Here is a 19,140-nt window from a genome sequence, read left to right on the forward strand (position 1 = left end):
AATCTAACCTCTGCACCCTGAAAGTGAAAGTTTAGTCCAACTGTTTATGACTTCTTGGGCTGTAGCCCACCTCCTCTGTCCATGGGATTCTTCAGGCAAGAACACTGGAGTGGGTTGCTATTCCCTTCAGGGGATCTTCCAGACCCAAGGGTCAAACCCAGGTCTCCTACATTGCAGGCAGATTCTTTACATTCTAAGCCAGCAGGAAAGCCCAACTGACATTGAATTAAGTCTTAGAGACAGAGTTTTGGATGAAGTAGAAAAGAGTAGCTTTATTGCTTTGCCAAGCAAAGGGGAACACAGTGAACTAATGCTCAAAACTGTGTGTCCCCGACTTGGAGGGGGAAGTGAGGAATTTTATAGAAATGATTCAAAGAGGGCATGATCAGCTTGTGGACATTCTTCTGATTGGTTGAGGGATGAGGTAAGTGGGAGTGAACATCATTAAACTTCTGATTCCACGTCTGGGGTTTACATGTTTGTGTCCAGCATACTCTTAACTTCTCCCACCTGGTAGAGATTTAAGTATCTGCAAAACAGCTCAAAAATACTATTGAATATATCCCTTGAGAGGGAACCAGGACCCTGCCCACGGCTGCACTATTGTTTCTTTTAACTGTTCCTTGCTTGTCTCCTCAACCTCTCCCTTTCCTAATTATCAACTTTTTGAACCTGAAACATATTGGAACTCATATCACATGCTAGTAAAGTAATGTTCAAAATTCTCCAAACTAGGCTTCAACAGCATGTGAACTGAAAACTTCCAGATATTCAAGCTGGTTTTAGAAAAGGCAGAGGAACCAGAAGTCAAATTGCCAACATCCATTGGATCATAGAAAAAGCAAGAGATCCAGAAAAACATCTACTTCTGCTTCATTGACTATGCTAAAGCCTTTGACTGTGTGGATCACAGCAAGCTGTGGAAAATCCTTAAAGAGATAGGAACACCAGACCATACCTTACCTGCCTCCTGAGATATCTGTATGCAGGTCAAGAAGCAACAGTTAGAACTGGACATGGAACAACGGACTGGTTCCAAATTGAGAAAGGAGTATGTCAAGGCTGTATATTGTCACCTTGTTTATTTATCTTATATGCAGAGTTCATCATGTGAATTGCCAGAATGGATGAAGCACAAGCTGGAATCAAGATTGCAGGGAGAAATATCAGAAACCTCAGATATGCAGATGATACACCCTTATGGCAGAGAGCAAAGAAGAACTAAAGAGCCTCTCGATGAAAGTGAAAGAGAAGAGTGAAACAATTGGCTTAAAAGTCAATATTCAAAAAACAAAGATCTTGGTATCTGGTCCCATCACTTCATGGCAAATGGATGAGGAAACAATGGAAACAGTGACAAACTTTAGTTTGGGTGGCTCCAAAATCACTGCAGATGGTGACTTCAGCCATGAAATTAAAAGACACTTGCTCCTTGGAAGAAAAGCTATGACCAACCTAGACAGCATATTAAAAAGCAGAGATATTACCGACAAAAGTCCATCTAGTCAAAGCTATGGTTTTTCCAGTAGTCATGTATGGATGTGAGAGTTGGACCGTAAAGAAAGCTGAGCACTGAAAAATTGATGCTTTTGAGCTGTGGTGTTGGAGAAAACTGTTGAGAGTCTCTTGGCAGCAAGGAGATCAAACCAGTCAATCCTAAAGGAAATCAGTCCTGAATATGCATTGGAAGGACTAATGCTGAAACTGAAGCTCCAATACTTTGGCCAGCTGATTCAAAGAACTGACTCACTGGAAAAGACCCTGATGCTGGGAAAATTGAAGGCAGGAAAGAAGGGGATGACAGAGGAAGAGATGGCTGGATGGCATCACCGACTCGATAGACATGAGTTTGAGCAAGCTCCAGGAGTTGGTGATGGACAGACAGGGAAGCTGTGTGCTGTGGTCGATGGGATCACAGTCAGACATGACTGAGTGACTGAACTAAACTGATTGGAGCTCGGGGAAGGACATGGAAGCTGAATGAAGCTTGTTTCCTGTAATCAAGACAAGGGGGACCCAGAAAGATTTTTTTTGCCCAGGAGTCCCATATGGTCCTGCTCGCTATCATACTTAGTGCAAGAAGCTGTGGAAAATTTGGATATAAGGAATCTTGGCCTCTACCTTCCAAGGGTTCACATCCTATGTTGTGAGGAAATCAGACACATCTATTAAGAGTCTCCCTGGATAAAGAATATGAGAAGAATTATCACAGAGGTACAACTAACATGCTATGAAAATGTATGGTCCATTCTCACCGGGATGTCTGGAAGGGCTTCTTGTAGAAAGTAGGATTTTAGTTGAACTTAGAAACAAGTTGTACTTTGAAAACTTTCACTTTTGAAAGAAATGACTTGAGCAAGGGACTATCCTCTGATTGAAGGCAGGAAGTTTGATGTAGCTGAGTGAAGGCTGAAGGCAAGTGTTATGTTTAGCTTGGAAAACTCAGTAGGGTCTTCAACCCTGCTGGGTGTTGAATGTTTGGTTGAATATTTTAGATTTTATTCTTCTCATATTAAGAAGCCATTTAAGATTTGAGCAGGGGAATAATATTCTTAAAGAAAATAACTATGGCTAGGATGCACTGAAGGGAAGGGGAATGACATACTCATTTATCTACAATTTGGGTAAGAGAGGAAGATTGCCTCTAATTCTTTGGAAGTGCATTGTATCTGCAGGAGCAAAATAAGCAGCATATCTTAATGCATAAATCTTCCTCCCATGTACATGTTCTTTCTCATCACGGAGCAAATGTTTGGCAGCCAAGTCATCTTTAAAGTAATAAGAACAAAGCTATTTGGAATAAATGTTTCAGAACCATTTGTTACTTTGCGCAGACCTATGAGCAAATAGGGACTGAGCTAAAGCATTTACTCTGTAATGTGGTTCTGCAGGGGCTGCCACACTATCATATATACTTTTATCTTGGCTAAACTCTAACTGTTGCCACCTCTATTACTCAAAGAACTGAAGTGTCAACAAGATAATCAGAAAGCAAAGTGGGAGTCAAGAGTTTTTCTGTCATTGTTTCTTAAAGTCTCAGGAAGATTGTTTCCTTTGTATTCCCTATATTCAGAATATAAAAGACTCCCAGACATCTCATCTTTGCTGCTGCTGCTAAGTCGCTTCAGTCGTGTCCGACTCTTTGCAACCCCATAGACAGCAGCCCACCAGGCTCCCCTGTCCCTGGGATTCTCCAGGCAAGAACACTGGAGTGGGTTGCCATTTCCTTCTCCAATGCATGAAAGTGAAAAGTGAAAGTGAAGTCACTCAGTCATGTCCGACTCTTCATGACCCCATGGACTGCAGCCCACCAGGCTCCTCCATCCATGGGATTTTCCAGGCAAGAGTACTGGAGTGGGGTGCCATTGCCTTCTCCTCTAATCTTTACCAGGTCAAACATTTCAAAAGACAGTGAGACTATTTTCCAGTTGATTTTCAGTTTAAGGTAAGTGTTTTAGGGGCTTCCAAACCCTCCCTCTTGAATCTATCATGTCAATCTATGCCAAAACCAATACAGAATTGTAAAGTAAAAATTAAAAATAAATAAATAAATTTAAAAAAAAAAGAAACAAAACAAAGAATGAAGTAAATGTAATATTATCCCAACTACATTGCCCTGGTATAAAAATTCTAACAGAGCCTAGTGGAAAAAGGTTCTGAATCATGATCTAAGAGATCTGAGTTCTAGCTCTAATTTTGTGAATGCATAGCTTCACAAAAAGCTATGTCATGTCTTGTATTCCCTGGTGGCTCAGAGGTTAAAGCATCTGCCTGCAATGCAGGAGACGTGGGTTTGATCCCTGGATCTGGAAGATCCCCTGGAGGAGGAAATGGCAACCCGATCCATGGACGGAGGAGCCTGGTAGGCTGCAGTCCACGGGGTCGCAAAGAGTCGGACACGACTGAGCAACTTCACTTCGCTTCATTAGAATTTTACTATATAGTTTCTGTGCTATTCAGTAGTATTGTCCACAATTATTTTTGCCTAATGAATCTAGAAAATGGGGAGACATACAATAAGATTATGGTCCACAATTTTGGGTGGACGTGATGTGTGTTACTTTGGGGCCAGAACTCACATTACCAATGTAAGGCTCCAGAATTCTTTCTCTCTACAAAGATGATTGAGAGAGATATCTTTGTCAGCCTGGGTTCGGGAATAAGGACTATGAGGATCAGAATTCCTAGCCAGCTCATAATGGACGGCAAGGAGTCGGAAAGGAAACTTTGTTTTTTTTAAACCATTGAGATTTTGGGGAATTACTTGTTACAATGAAATGATCGTTTATTCTGATGGATATGGTCTCCAAAGAGTATAACTGGGGTGCATGGGGAAAGCCCCAGGGATATTGAAGGTCTTTCTTTTTCTTAAGTTTTCTGTAGATAAATGTCAGAGATGGTTTGGGGGGAATTGTTCCCTATCACTGAAAATACTGAAATATAGACTGTACAATCTCTTGAAGGCATTGCTGTGGGAATGAAGGTGGTTGTGTGATATAATAAGGCATTGATATTTGGTTTTCTATATGTTTGGCATAGAGCTCTGAAAACCTTTGGAATTTCTTAAGTGCTGAGAGCAATGAAAATGTCTTTTGTTACGTTAATGAGGTGACTTTTGGAAACCAACTAAGGGTGAAGGCTGGTTGCTAGTAGAGCCAACCAAATGATTAGAGGGTTGAAATTTTCATTCTCACCCCTCTGGGGAGGTCAGAGAGGGCTGGAGGTTGAATGATTCACCAAAAGCAAATGACTTAATCAATCATGTTTATATTATGAAGCCTCCATAATAACCCAAAAGAAGGGGTTTGGACTGCTTTTGAGCTGGTGACCATGTGGAGAACTTGAGGAAAAGGCGTGCTCAGAGAGCAGGAAAGACTTGGATCCTTTCCCTATGCATCTCTTCCATCTGACTGTTCCTGAGTTTATATATATATATATATATATAGCATTATATATATAATTAATAATATGTAGTAAGTAACATGTTTCTCTGAGTTCTGTGACTCCACTTTGTGTGGATGAATTACTGATGCTCAAAGCAACTGAAGCACAGGTGGCAACCTTGATTTGCTACTGGCATCTGAGTGTGTATGTGCTCCCGTAGGACTGAGGCCTTCATCTGTGGAGTCTGGCGCTGTCTTTGAGTAGGTAGTGTCAGAACTGAGCTGCATTTGTACAGCTCTCAGTATGCGGTCCTCACTTGGTGGTGTGGGGAACCCCCTGACCCTCTACACTGGACTTGGAACTATAGCTGAGTCTGGAACACCGTGGGTTTGAATTTGTGGGTTTGAATCCACCTATAGGTGGATTTTTTTTCAGTAAATACACGTCTTTAGAGTCAACCAAACATAAATCAAGTTTCTATCTGAGGTTGGTTGAATCTGTGGATGTGAAACTTGTAAATACGAGGGATCAACCTGACAGTACTTGAACTCACTGGTCAATCTTAACTTCATTAAAAATGGGACAATTTTTCTACTTTCTGTTGCAAAGCAATAGGATAGTACACAGCATCACTTATAAAATAAGCTTGTAGTAACATGAAATTGCATCTAAATCTAATTAATTCTTTAGCTCTGACTGTTTATAAGGAAAATTAGGCGAAAGGGAGCATCTTAAATAACATCACAGAAATATGGTCAATAGACTTCTGTGGAAAATTCTACAGGATAAATTACTTAGTTTCTTCAATAAATCAGTGCCAAAAAAAGGAGGGAGAGCTGTTGTAGACTAACAGACACATCAGCCAATGGCAACATGTGGACCTTGTTTAAACTTTGATTTCAATGGACCATGTATAAAAAAGACATTTTAACCCAATTGGAGGAAATTGAGTATGGCTTGGTTATTGTGCTAAGAAGAAATGATGATTAAATTTTGGGGGTGAGATAATGATGTTGTTGTTATGTTAGAAACAAGTTCTTATCTGTTGGAGATAAATACTATTACAGTTAAGGAGAAATGACATAATGTCTGAGATTTGCATTAAAATAGAACTCTTCCCCCACCCTACCCAAACTCCTAAACTAAAATAAATGAGCAGAAAGCTAAGTGTGAGAATGAGTGTGTGTGTATGTGTGTGTGTATGTGTGTCAGAACAAGAATGGCAGAATATTAATAATTGTTGAAACTGAATGATGAGTAAACGGCACTGCATTCCTACTATATCATTCTTTTTACTTTGTGTATGTTTAAAAATTCCTACCACAAAAAATAATTAAAAGAAAAAATCCCCCATGTCCCTTCTTTTCTTGGGATCCAGCAAGAAACAGGAAGATTCACTCATCAGCAAATCCTCATGAGGCTGCTGTTGTCCTCTCTTCACTCTCTTCGCTGCTGGACACTTTCAGTCATTCTGCAATGCCCTTTCTAATGGGGGCCCACCTCAGTCCCCAGGGTGTTTCTAATGAAAGCAGTGACTTCTGGGAGTCCACCCATCCATGTGTGCCAGCACTCCCACTGGATCCTGGCCAACACCTCGAAATGCGGTGTACCCTAATTCTAGAGTGGAGTCAGGAGGATCCAGATGGATTGCCACTTTTAACTGGTATGAATTACAGCCCACAAGCAGAGGTGTGCAAGAAATAGTTGACCATTTTTTTTACAACTCCATTTAATTTGTATCTTAAGCCCTGATCCTGCTGGTGTCCTCTTTGGATTTCCATCCATCCCTATTTGGAAGTCATACAGGGCCAAGGTTTTGAGGGAGGGGACGGAAGCATGGTCATTGTCGACTGGAGCACACAGTGTAGTGAAGACATCCATTGGCTCGGACGCCTTGCCTCCTTTAGGTTTGGTAGCTCCTGTGCCATGTGGGCCTCCCTTGTGGCTCAGCGGAGGCATCTACCTGCCAATGCAGGAGACCCAGGTTCTATCTCTGGAGATACCCTGGAAAAGGAAATAGTAACCTGGTCCAGTATTCTTGCCTGGAAAATCCCATGGATAGGGAGCCTAGCAGTCTGTAGTCCATGGGGTCAAAAAGAGGCAGACATGACTGAGCAGCTGAGCAGGCATGTGCCAGGTGTGGGACAGATTGCCATGATTCTGCTTGTATGCACACTACAGCCATCTCCTTCTAGAATTTTTGCCCCACCTACCCCTCCAACCACACTTGAGAGGCCTTTTCTCCTCCAGGATCCACAGGCGTCCCTCTCTGACTTAATTAGCGCTTTTCAACATTCCAAGAGGGAAACAAGACAGTATGTAATTTCAAAAACCTGCTTCTGTTACATTTCTGCTCAAGTATCTTCTCTTTTTCTGTGGTGTTTGGGATTTCAGAAATAAAAGCCAAGATCATCAGCATGCCATTGCTGCTACACCCTGCCCTGTTCTTCCACTGGTCAGCAAACACAGGCTCTGCTACCCACTTGAATGCAGAAGGGAAAGAGTGAAATAAAGGGAGAAAAGAAAAAAAAATAAACAGGAACAGATTAACATCTCAAAATATCCTGCTACATTTGAAAGATGTGAGAGTTGAATTCATGGGCGAGGTTCTACTGGGAAAAAGGAATTGTTCTTGAAAATGAGGTCTGTGCTGTTGCAGAGACAGCCTTGCCCCTAGGTCCACAGAATGCTCTGATGTCATCACTGAGGTCAGAGAATCCTGCCGTGGGCCTGACGACCTTTGAACCTTAACAGCCCTGCGCTGTGGAGAGCACTGGGCAGTGCTGCTGCTTTAAGTGGTCCAAGTTCTTCAGCCACTTCGGAGACTCGACTGCTTTTACTCGATTTAATTATCAAGTCATTTCAGTGGGTATCTGGAGAGCCAAGAAGGGCCAACCTGTAGCGAAGAGGCGGAGCTGGACGCGTGGCATCTTCTTCTAGGGGGTCTTCTAGTTGGGACGATGAAAAGGCGACAAAAGAGGAAACACCTGGAAAATGAAGAGTCCCAGGAGACTGCCGAGAAGGGAGGAGGTATGTGGGGGCAACTTGTCTGGGGCACAAGGGTTTCTGCCAACCTGAGCCTTCTCTAGGAAGAGGGTACTGAGAACCTGTTACATATGAAGCAGGGAGCAAGATACCATCAGAGTCTTGGTGATGTTGCTGTGTCCATCTCGGGGGAGGTCCCCACTGTGTGAGATGACACAGAAAGGCCAGATGCCCCAGGCAGATGGGAGGTCAGTCCTGCTGGTTTGAGCACTCTCCAGGGACTGCAGGCCTAGGGCTTTGTGGCATGCACAGAGGCTGTACCCTGCCTGTGCAGACCTAGATATGCAGCTTTTCTCAATCTTCAAGTTCTTTCTACATCTCTTTGCTTTTTCCCTGGGGTCACGAGCTAGGGGATGTGAAGGACGCTGAGGCAGACCCATGGGTTACTTGGCCCCTTTTACCAAAGAGGAAAGAGAAGCCCCATGAGCTGAAGGCCTTGTTGAAAAATATCTCAAGGAGTGGAATGCTCTTCAAAAGGAGGTTGTTCGTCTAGGGATGGTCCTATAGAAAACATGGAGGTTTTATTTATTCAACAGGAAGAATTTCCCGAAGGAGATCAAGGGAGAGGAGAAGGGCCTTCCAGGACCTGAGACCACAGGGGTGGGGGTGAGAAATGTAGTTAGAATCCTGTGGGGAGCCCTGAGAGCCTCAGCTATAGGGTGCCTGCGTGCATTAAGTGTAGGTGAGTAGTCACCCTGGGAGAGGGGTTGGTCACGTGAGGAAGCGGGGCAGAATGGAGCCCACCCCAGAGTTCTAGCTGGAGGCCTAGGCCCCAGATTAGAGCAGCACCTCCCACCGGGCCCAGGGCCCTGGCAGCTGTAGGGTGGGACTTGGGAGCAGGCAGCAGCTGGGACAGGATGGGGAAAGCAATGATTACCCTGCCCCTTACACATCAGAATATTTCTGTGTGTGGTGGAGGAAAGAGAGTGGGGAGAATGGGGGTAGGGTGCTTATCAGATATAAAGTCTGCATGGTAAAGTTCTTGTTATCCTGCCGGGACGTGGGTGGCCCTCAGCATGTGTAAGGGGTGTTTCATGACGCAGTCACTCATATACTCATATACACTGATGTAGCAGAAATATCACACACCTCTACACATGAACTCCTTATTAAACCACACATTGAAAATTGGGTGTCCTGTATTTTTATTTGCTAACTCTGGCACCCGCTGATGTATTATGTACTGATTGTATTTTTATATAATTTATATTTTTGTTTAGTGTCTGTCTTTCCCTACAAGAATGCTCAGCTTTACCAGAGACCAGAATAATAATGGAATAGTGCCAGATACATAGTGACTGCTCACTGAATCTTATTGAATGAATGAATGAACACAAGCCATAAATGCAAGCCACACCATGTAATGAGGAAGAGTTACATGTCCCATAATTCCTGAATTGTAAACAGAAACCATGCACACAAATGCCACAGACACGGATACACACATTTTCACCGTGCTTACCACACTGACTCCACACTTACCACAGACTTAGCTAATACACATCACTCATATTTCTATATACTTACAGTCACCTCTCAGACCTACATCCCCCCAAATACACCAACAGAATAGTTACTGATTTTTAATTGAATTCTGGAGTATGTACCAGGAAACATGCTCCAAACCATGTGTATTCACTGCAAACCATACACTACAAACCATGTGTAGTCACTAACATGTGTCAGACACTCGGTAAATATTTGTTGGACAGACGACTGCTGAGCAAACATGTCCACACCACTCTCTCTCTCAGCCTCTAATTTCTCTCCCAGGAATCTCAAAATCACAAGAGGATCCCCCTCAGCTAGGATGCACTGCAGTGGCCCGAGTCTGCCCCCAAGGGTCAGGGGAGGTCTCTTCTGCCTCTGAATACTTCTCCTGTGTTTCTTCTCCACGCAAGCTCATCTATGGTGGTAAGGGTATGGGAATCCTTGAGTGTAGGGGTGCTTGGCTCTGGAGCAGGGACACATAGATCCCAACAAGGCTGAGCAGAGACCCAGGGTTCTCAGAGGTGGTCAGGGCCCTGTGGAGGAGCCTGGGGAGGACATCTGAGCTTTAGGAGGGCATGGACAAGCTCAGCGTGGGGTGTGTGTGAGTCTTGGTCCCACCATGGTGGGGAAGTTAAGGAGAGGGGCTAAAGAGGTCTGAGCTTGAAGTGGAGGGCAGAGGGATCAGGTTTAGCATCTTCTGAGGGACATGTAGGGCTTGTCTTTGCCTTTGTTTCCAGAGAAGGACAGAGTTCTTGAGGTCAGCCCAAGGGCAGGACCATGCCACTCAGGTCCACACACCTGCCACGAGCATCTGCTCTCCACTCAGCCATTCTCAGCCCAGACACCAGCCCCAAGCAGGCGATTCCCCAGGGCCCTCCTCCTATACCACAGCCCATCTCCCACAAGTAACACATCGATGATATTCCCCAACTCACCTGCTCCTCGTGAACACACCCACCAGCATCCCTCACATACCACAGCATGCCCCTGTACCACACTCTACACCCCTGCACACAGATATGGCTCCAGTATCTGCTACCCCGCCAACAGATGAAGAACCCACAGATGCCAACACATAACCCACCTCATTCTATGACCAACAAACTCCAAGCTCATGACACAACTATGTCATGCGGATGTCCCTCCCCACAACACCCTCAGCTCCTGGAAGGACCCATACATGTTCTTATGTTTCTAATTTCCTTTCCCAGGAGTCTGGAAGTTGCATCGAGACAGTCCCCAGCCTAGAGCACCCCTAGCCCATCTTCAAGAACAAGGGGAGATAGCTCCCCTGTCACCACATGTCTCCTTCTCCTCCCCTTCATCCTACAAGACCTGTGCAACCTCTCTACATATGAACAAAGAGAAGAGGGGCATGAAAATATACTACATGCGGGTACAAATGAAAAAGGGTGTTGCTGTCTCCTGGGAGGCAGAGAAACCCTCGGAGTCGCTAGAAAAGCAGCCGAGGATGGAGGAAGTGACCCTTCCTGAGGACGTGTGGGTGGGGACTCCCCCCTCGGACGTGTCTACCAGAAACCTCCTGTCTGACAGTGAACCCAGCGGGGAGGAGAAAGAGCACGAGGAGAGGGCTGAGTCCGACAGCCCTGTGCCAGGGTCACCCGCCGTCGAGGAGAGACCCCGGGCCAGGACACCCGACTGGCTGGTGACCATGGAGATTGGCTTCCGGTGCATGGCCTGCTGCCGGGTCTTCTCCAGCCTGGAGGTCCTGCAGGAACACGTGCAGAATGGCATCCGCGAGGGCTTCAGCTGCCACGTCTTTCATCTCACCATGGCCCAGCTGACAGGCAACGTGGAACCAGAGAACACCCCTGAGGAGGAGGTGGAGGAGGAGGAGGAGGACGAGGATGGGGAGGACAAGGAGCAGGAGGAGAAGGAGAATGAGGAGCAGCAGCCTGCAGGGGAAGATGTCAGCTTGAGGAGACCCTGGAGCCAGTGTCCAGGCTGTGTGTTCCATTCTCCCAAGGACCGGAAGTGAGCAGGGGCCAGGGCTGCAGCGGGAGCTATGTCTTCTCCAGTCCTGTCTCTCCACCCTGGCTCAGAAGGGAGAAATGGGGCTTTCTCACCTCAGGCATCAACCGAAGGGGGTAACTGGGGCCCTTGCTTTTGGCCCAGGCATTTTAATAAAGTCATGACTGTAAGAGAGAATTTATTCTGAGCTTTTCAGCTTCCCTTGGAAGTTCTCTTTAACTCAACATCTCTTAACTCAACTCAACATCTCTCTTGATTTCCACACAGCAACTGATAATTCATGGGCCAGAAGATCCTGGAAGATGGTGTGGCCTTCTCTCAGAAGAGGTGAGACCTGAGGCTGGCCTGGTCTTCTGAGCCTATGTCACGAGGGCCCAGAGGAATCTAAGGGAAGGGGCCAAGGAGATGCTCTGGGTTACCTGATGGCTCTGCAGTCTCATCACCTTGGGGCCCATGCAGCACTTGAGAGGGATTGACCTGTTGATTTGGACAAGAAGGTGGAGTTTTGATTGAGTTTTGATTTTGATTTTGATTGAGTTCTCTCAGGGTCTCCATAACTGACTTTGACTCTAAGAGGATGTACTACCAGCAGCTTGTCCTGGTAGAGAAAGCTAGGAGTGGTCTGGAAAGAACAGGGGCCTCACAAGACCCACAGTTTGAGGTCTTGAGAGCCTGTGACCAGAGCCAGGACCTCACCCTGACCACTGTACCTAGCCTTCTGGCACAGAGGAGAATGGGAGAGGGAATCATATGGAAATGAGGTCCCCTGAGGTCTGGAAATATATTCTAGAACCTTCATTGTTTGATCAGTTCAGTCACTCAGTCATGTCTGACTCTTTGCGACCCCATGGACTGCAGCACACCAGGCTTCCCTGTCCATCACCAACTCCCAGAGCTTACTCAAACTCATTTCCATTGAGTCAGTGATGCCATCCAACCATCACTGTGTGATAGTTGATCTGGAGTCAGACTCTGTGGTGTGTGTGGCTGTTGAGCTTCAAGGCAGAGGTGAAGGTAATTCGACCAGCAGAACTCCTGGTGCTTCTTGTCTCTTCCTGTCCTGCCTCATTTGTTTTGTCCCTTCCAGAGAGAAGAAAGGAGAGAGTAGCAGACAGAATGCCAGTGGTCTGAAGGAGGATGAAGGGGCTGGCATTCAGTCCAACATCATATGACAGTATAAACATGATATGTAATAAAGGGTGTTTCCTAAACCTTTCCTGGGTATTTTATTTAATTACATTTATCTACCTATGTGTCCATCTATCAGTCATCTACATCTGTATCTCTAGTGGTTTGTTTATAAACAAGGTTTCACACAAGCACCGAAGACGTCCACAAGTCTTTTCCAGAAGCAGCAGTCCCCAAGCTCCCAGGGTTGATGAGGGTTCTGTGTGACTAGTTTTCGAAGACTGGATGCCATGTTTCACATGAAAACATGGCCTACCACACTGAGTTCAGGTAAAGTCAGTGGGAAGTGGCAGGTGCTGTGGGAACTGTGTCCAGTGGGTCATGATTGAAAATGCTGTGACCAGTAACTTCAGAGATGGAGGGTGGTGTATGTGTCTTCAGGGCTGGCTTGGGAGAGAGACTGGCATGGTTTCACAATGAATCACTGGGACAGAGGAGGAATTTCTCAGTCTTGAAGCTATTGATGGAACAGTTTCCTCCTGAAATGGTAAGACATTATTATAGTGCTGAAAGAGGGACCATCTGACCTCCATGAGGAATTTGGAGAAGAGATCACCATGTTAGAAATCTAAGCCAATTCTGATGCATTTCATTTTCTAAATAAATTCTTATCCTAGCCTCTCAAGGTTTTGACCACATCACCTCTGAACTGTGTCTTCTCATCACTGCTACCATCCACTGGAGTCAAAGGCTCTGGGAGGCACTGAAGACTCATTTTGATGTATGATCCATGGTCTTTAAGGTAAGGGAGGAATAATGTATCTTCCTCATCTGGGTAAGGGATCAAAATCAGGTTTTGGTAGGACTGATAGAAGGAAATCATTTTGCAGTTCAGAGATTTTTGTCAGTTTAAGCAGAATACTTCAGGAAGCAACAGTTAGAATTGGACATGGAACAACAGACTGGTTCCAAATAGGAAAAGGAGTACGTCAAGGCTGCGTATTGTCACCCTGCTTATTTAACTTATATGCAGTGTACCTCATGAGAAACGCTGGACTGGAAGAAACAAGCTGGAATCAAGATTGCTGGGAGAAATATCAATAACCTCAGACATGCAGATGACACCACCCTTACGGCAGAAAGTGAAGAAGAGCCTCTTGATGAAAGTGAAAGAGGAGCGTGAAAAAGTTGGCTTAAAGCTCAACCTATAGAAAATGAAGATCATGGAATCAGTCCCATCACTTCATGGGAAATAGATGGGGAAACACTGGAAACAGTGTCAGACTTTATTTTTTGGAGCTCCAAAATCACTGCAGATGGTGACTGCAGCCATGAAATTAAAAGACGCTTACTCCTTGGAAGAAAAGTTATGACCAACCTAGATAGTATATTCAAAAGCAGAGACATTACTTTGCCAACTAAGGTCCATCTAGTCAAGGCTATGGTTTTTCCTGTGGTCATGTATGGATGTGAGAGTTGGACTGTGAAGAAGGCTGAGCCCTGAAGAATTGATGCTTTTGAACTGTGGTGTTGGAGAAGACTCTTGAGAGTCCCTTGGACTGCAAGGAGATCCAACCAGTCCATTCTGAAGGAGAATAACCCTGGGATTTCTTTGGAGGGAGTGATGCTGAAGCTGAAACTCCAGTACTTTGGCCACCTCATGTGAAGAGTTGACTCACTGGAAAAGACTGTGATGCTGGGAGGGATTGGGGGCAGGAGGAGAAGGGGACGACAGAGGATGAGATGGCTGGATGGCATCACCGACTCGATGGACATGAGTCTTAGTGAACTCTGGGAATTGGTGATGGACAGAGAGGCCTGGCGCGGTGCAATTCATGGGGTCGCAAAGAGTCGGACACGACTGAGTGACTGAATTGAACTGAACTGAAGCAGAATATGGTCTAATTCCAAAGTCCCATGGGTTTATTTTTTTTTTCCTCAGGATAGGTAAGGAGACTTTCACTGGGCTTCATTTAATCAACAATGGTTCCAGGGATCTGGTTTTGTCATTATTACTTAGAGAAAAATAATAACCCAGCTTCTCAAACTAAGCAGTCTTGAGAAAGAAGAATAGAGCTGGAGGAATCAACTTTCCTGAATTCAGATTATACTACAAAGTTACAGTTGTCAAGACAGTATGGTACAGGCACAAAAACAGAAACATAGACCAATGGAACAAGATAGAAAGCCCAGAAATTAACCCATGCACCTATGTGTACATTATATTTCACAAAGGAGGCAAGAGTATACAATGGGGGAAAGACAGCCTCTTCAATAAATGGTGCTGGGAGGAAAACTGGACAGCTACATGTGAAATAGTGAAGTTAGAACATCTCCTAACACCATACACAAAGATAAACTAAAAATGCATTAAAGACCTAAATGTAAGACCAAAAACTATAAAACTTAGGGGGAAAACTTTCTTAGGGGGAAAACACAGGCAGAACTCGATGACACAAATCAAAGCAAGATCCTTTATGACCCACCTCCTAGAGTAACAAATAAAAACAAAACTAAGCAAGTGGGATCTGATTAAACTTAAAAGCTTTTGCACAGCAAAGGAAAGTATAAGCAAGGTGAAAAGACCACCCTCAGAGTGGGAGGAAATAATAGCAAATGAAGCAACTGACAAAGAATTAATTTCCAAAATATATAAGCAGTTCATACAACTCAATACCAGAAAAACAAACAACCCAATCAAAAAGTAGGGAAAAGACCTAAACAGACATTTCTCCAAAGAAGACATACAGATGGCTAACAAACACATGAAAAGGTGCTCAACATCGCTCATTATTAGAGAGATGCAAATCAAAATACAGTGAGATATTACCTTACACTGGTCAGAATGGCCATCATCAAAAAGTCTACAAACAATAAATGCTGGAGAGGGTGTGGAGAAAGGCACTGTTGATGGGAATGTAAATTGATAACAGCCACTATGGAAGACGATATGGAGATGCCTTAAAAAACTAGGAATAAAACCACCTTATGACCCAGCAACCCCACTCCTATGTGTGTTACCCTGAGGAAACCAAAATTGAAAAAGACACATGTATCCCACTGTTCACTACAGCACTATCTACAATAGCCAGGACCTGCAAGCAACCTAGATGTCCATCAACAGAGGAATGGATAAAGGTTCGTGGTACATAGAGACAATGGAATATTACTCAGCCATAAAAAGGAACACCTTTGAGTCAGTTCTAATGAGATGGATGAACCTAGAACCTATTATACAGAGTAAAGTAAGAAAGAGAAAGAGAAATATATTCTAATGCATATATACAGAATCTAGAAAAATCTAGAGAAATGATACTGAAGAATTTACTTACAGGGCAGCAATGGAGAAACAGGCATAGAGAATAGACTTATGGACATGGGAGAAGCGAGGAGAGGGTGAGGTGTATGGAAAGAGTAACATGGAAACTTACACTGCCGTATGTAAAATAGATAGCCAACGGGAATTTGCTGTATGGCTAAGAAACTCAAACAGGGGCTCTGTATCAACCTAGAGGGTGGGATGGGACAGGAGATGGGAGGGAAGTTTGAAAGGGAGGGGATATACATATACTTATGGCTGATTCAGGTTGAGGTTTGACATAAAACAACAAAACTGTAAAGCAATTATCTTTCAGTAAAAACTAAATTTAAAAAATGTGGTACATATATATAGTGGAGTACTACTCAGCCATTAAATGAATGAAATAATGCCATTTTCAGCAACATGGATGGACCTAGAAATTATCACACTTGGTGAAATAAATCAAACAGAGAAAGGCAAATATATGATTTACATGGAATCTAGAATATGATACAAATGAACTTATTTACAAAATGGGAACAGATTCATAGAAACAAATTTACAGTTACCAAAGGGGAAGGGGGTGGGGAGGGATAAATTAGGAGTTTGGGATTAGCAGATTCAAACTACTAAATATAAAATAACCAATAGGATCCTGCTACACAGTGCAGGGGACTATATTCAGTAAAAATAACCTAATGAAAAAGAATATGAAGAAATGTGCACACGCACACACACACACACACACACACACACATAAAACTGAATCACTTTGCTGTCCACCAGAAACTAGCACAACATTGTAAACTGACTATACTCCAATAAAAAATTGGCTTCATGTTCCCCAGTCTCTCCATCTGGAAATGGATCTCTCATCTATGCAGACACATCCCTTCAGGCTCCTGAGTGTCTCCTGTCACAGTCATCCCAATGAATTCAGAATTTGATGTTTATCCCTCCCTTCTAAACTCTTGCCACTTGGGAGATTCCACTCACACTATGACATTCTCTGCATACTCTATGATCTTCACCTTGGTTCCTCTTCTCCTGCTCTTGAACTTACCAAGACTTATCCTTTTCCCCTCTTTGCCTAAGTCTTTATCATCTCTTACTTTCTTGAGAGATTTATTGACTTCTCTCTTCTGCTGACCTCCACATAAATTGGTAGGATATTGGTTATTATATGAGAGTTATCACTGCTGTTCCTACTGGGATAGAGACTTCCCTGTAAGCATGGACTGAGGGTAACATGAGGGCCTGTAGGCAGGATTTAGCATTGCAGGAAGCAATTATCGCTGTGCTCACCTATTCTCGCAAGATCCAAGTTGATTGTGGAAGAGGGAATTGAGGCCTGCAGCTTGAATACTTTTCTGACCAATACAAGTTCACATATCACAATGTATCTTCTCTGCAATGTGTGTTAAGTCACTTCAGTCACGTCTGACTCTTTGTGTCCCTACGGACTGTAGCCTGCCAGGCTCCTCTGTTCATGGGATTTCCCAAGCAAGAGTTCTAGAGTGGGTTGCCATGCCCTCTTCTGGGGGATCTTCCTGACCCAGGAATCAAACCCTCACTCATCTCTTATGCCTCCTGCATTGGCAGGCAAATTCTTTACTACTGGCACCACCTGGAAAGCCTATCTTCTCTGCAGGGCCACTTACAAATTTTGAGTTAAGAGCCTGAATCATGCTCAGAAGAATGTAACGTCTGTGCAGTTTGAAGTCCTATTTGAGCTTCTTTTTCTTTTTCCTTTTTTTTTTTTTTGAACTGTTGGTTAGGATTCTAGTTCAGTAGATGTAACTGAACTCCCTGAAATCCACTTAACTGAACTAGAGCAAAAAATGAAAATATTTGGGGCTTTCTCACATATAGGGAATGGCCAGAATCCTTGCCTCACAGACTGTGTATGTGGCCCTCCTGACGTACACTCACTAACTCTCAGAGTTTCCAGGGGGTCTGAGATGCACAGTGGTGGCTAGAGGCAATGATCACATGCAGGCTGGATGTCTTCAGAAACTAATTCTGATCCTGGGCATATCGGCCTGGCCCCAAGTGCAGTTTCCATGTCCCCGGCCACAGGGATCTCCCTCCCTCAACCCTTCCCTCCCTCTCTCTCCTACCCCTCATTAGAGGGAGTACTTTCTCAGTTGAGATGAGATTTTTTTTTTTTTTTGTTCACAGAATTCTCACATGTTCTACTGTGGCTCCTATTTATTTTTTAACATTCCAAAGCTAAGAACTTTCTTTACCTTCTGAATGTGGTAAACTCAGAACACCTTGCTGACTGGGTGGGGAAAAGAATCCAGGGGGCAAAGGGGAATAATAAATATACCAATTAATTTTTCATAGTATTCTCTAACAATATATTTTTAAAATTTAGAAATAATATTAGGAATAATTTCTTTATAAATAATGAAATTATTTATAAAAGGTATAATGTATAAAAGTCCCCCTTCATAACACCCCAACCTGACTCCCCAGACTACTTCCTTCTGCAGAAGTGATCATTATTATTATGTTTTGCAGAGATTATCAATCATTAGCTGTCTAATTTCAAGACTTTTGGTCCATAAATTTACATATGTAGGCATTTTATATGTGATTTATAGCTTTATAGAGATATTGATCTATTAACTATATCAACCGTATCTATTGTAAAATTAACATTTTGATTAGAGAGCTTTGAATGTCTTTAATATAGAGGTTTAATATGAATATTTTAAATGATCTCAATTTCCCTATCGATTACTGACACTTTAAACTAAGCACATAAGTTTCCCCCAATACCTGTAATTCTGTCATGGCTATTTCTCTACTTAAATATAAGTACTATATGATTGATTTCTTTTCCATGGGGATGGTCTTGATCCCTGTCTCCTGTACAATGTCACGAACCTCATTCCATAGTTCATCAGGCACTCTATCTATCAGATCTAGGCCCTTAAATCTATTTCTCACTTCCACTGTATAATCATAAGGGATTTGATTTAGGTCATACTTGAATGATCTAGTGGTTTTCCCTACTTTCTTCAATTTCAGTCTGAATTTGGTAATAAGGAGTTCATGATCTGAGCCACAGTCAGCTCCTGGTCTTGTTTTTGTTGACTGTATAGAGCTTCTCCATCTTTGGCTGCAAAGAATATAATCAATCTGATTTCGGTGTTAACCATCTGGTGATGTCCATGTGTAGAGTCTTCTCTGGTGTTATTGGAAGAGGGTGTTTGCTATGACCAGTGCATTTTCTTGGCAAAACTCCATTAGTCTTTGCCCTGCTTCATTCCACTTTCCAAGGCCAAATT

The 19,140-nt window shown here is 43.6% G+C and overlaps 1 protein-coding gene across 2 annotated transcripts; it reads left to right on the plus strand.

Annotated features, from left to right (window-relative positions):
* Window positions 1-7,793: 7,793 nt before the first annotated feature.
* FAM170A (family with sequence similarity 170 member A) lies at window positions 7,794-12,275 on the plus strand. Of its 2 annotated transcripts, XM_040241697.1 has the most exons (3): window positions 7,794-7,914; window positions 9,703-9,843; window positions 10,632-12,275. In XM_040241697.1, exons 1-3 carry the CDS (start codon window positions 7,845-7,847, stop codon window positions 11,417-11,419), a joined length of 999 nt encoding a protein of 332 aa, XP_040097631.1. In that variant the 5' UTR covers window positions 7,794-7,844; the 3' UTR covers window positions 11,420-12,275. The 2 variants fall into 2 exon arrangements, with proteins under 2 accessions (XP_040097631.1, XP_040097632.1); XM_040241698.1 differs by lacking the exon at window positions 9,703-9,843.
* The last annotated feature ends 6,865 nt before the right edge of the window (window positions 12,276-19,140 follow it).

The sequence above is a fragment of the Oryx dammah genome, unplaced genomic scaffold (genome assembly GCF_014754425.2).
Source record: "Oryx dammah isolate SB20612 unplaced genomic scaffold, SCBI_Odam_1.1 HiC_scaffold_5, whole genome shotgun sequence".
NCBI classification, from domain to species: Eukaryota; Metazoa; Chordata; class Mammalia; order Artiodactyla; family Bovidae; genus Oryx; species Oryx dammah.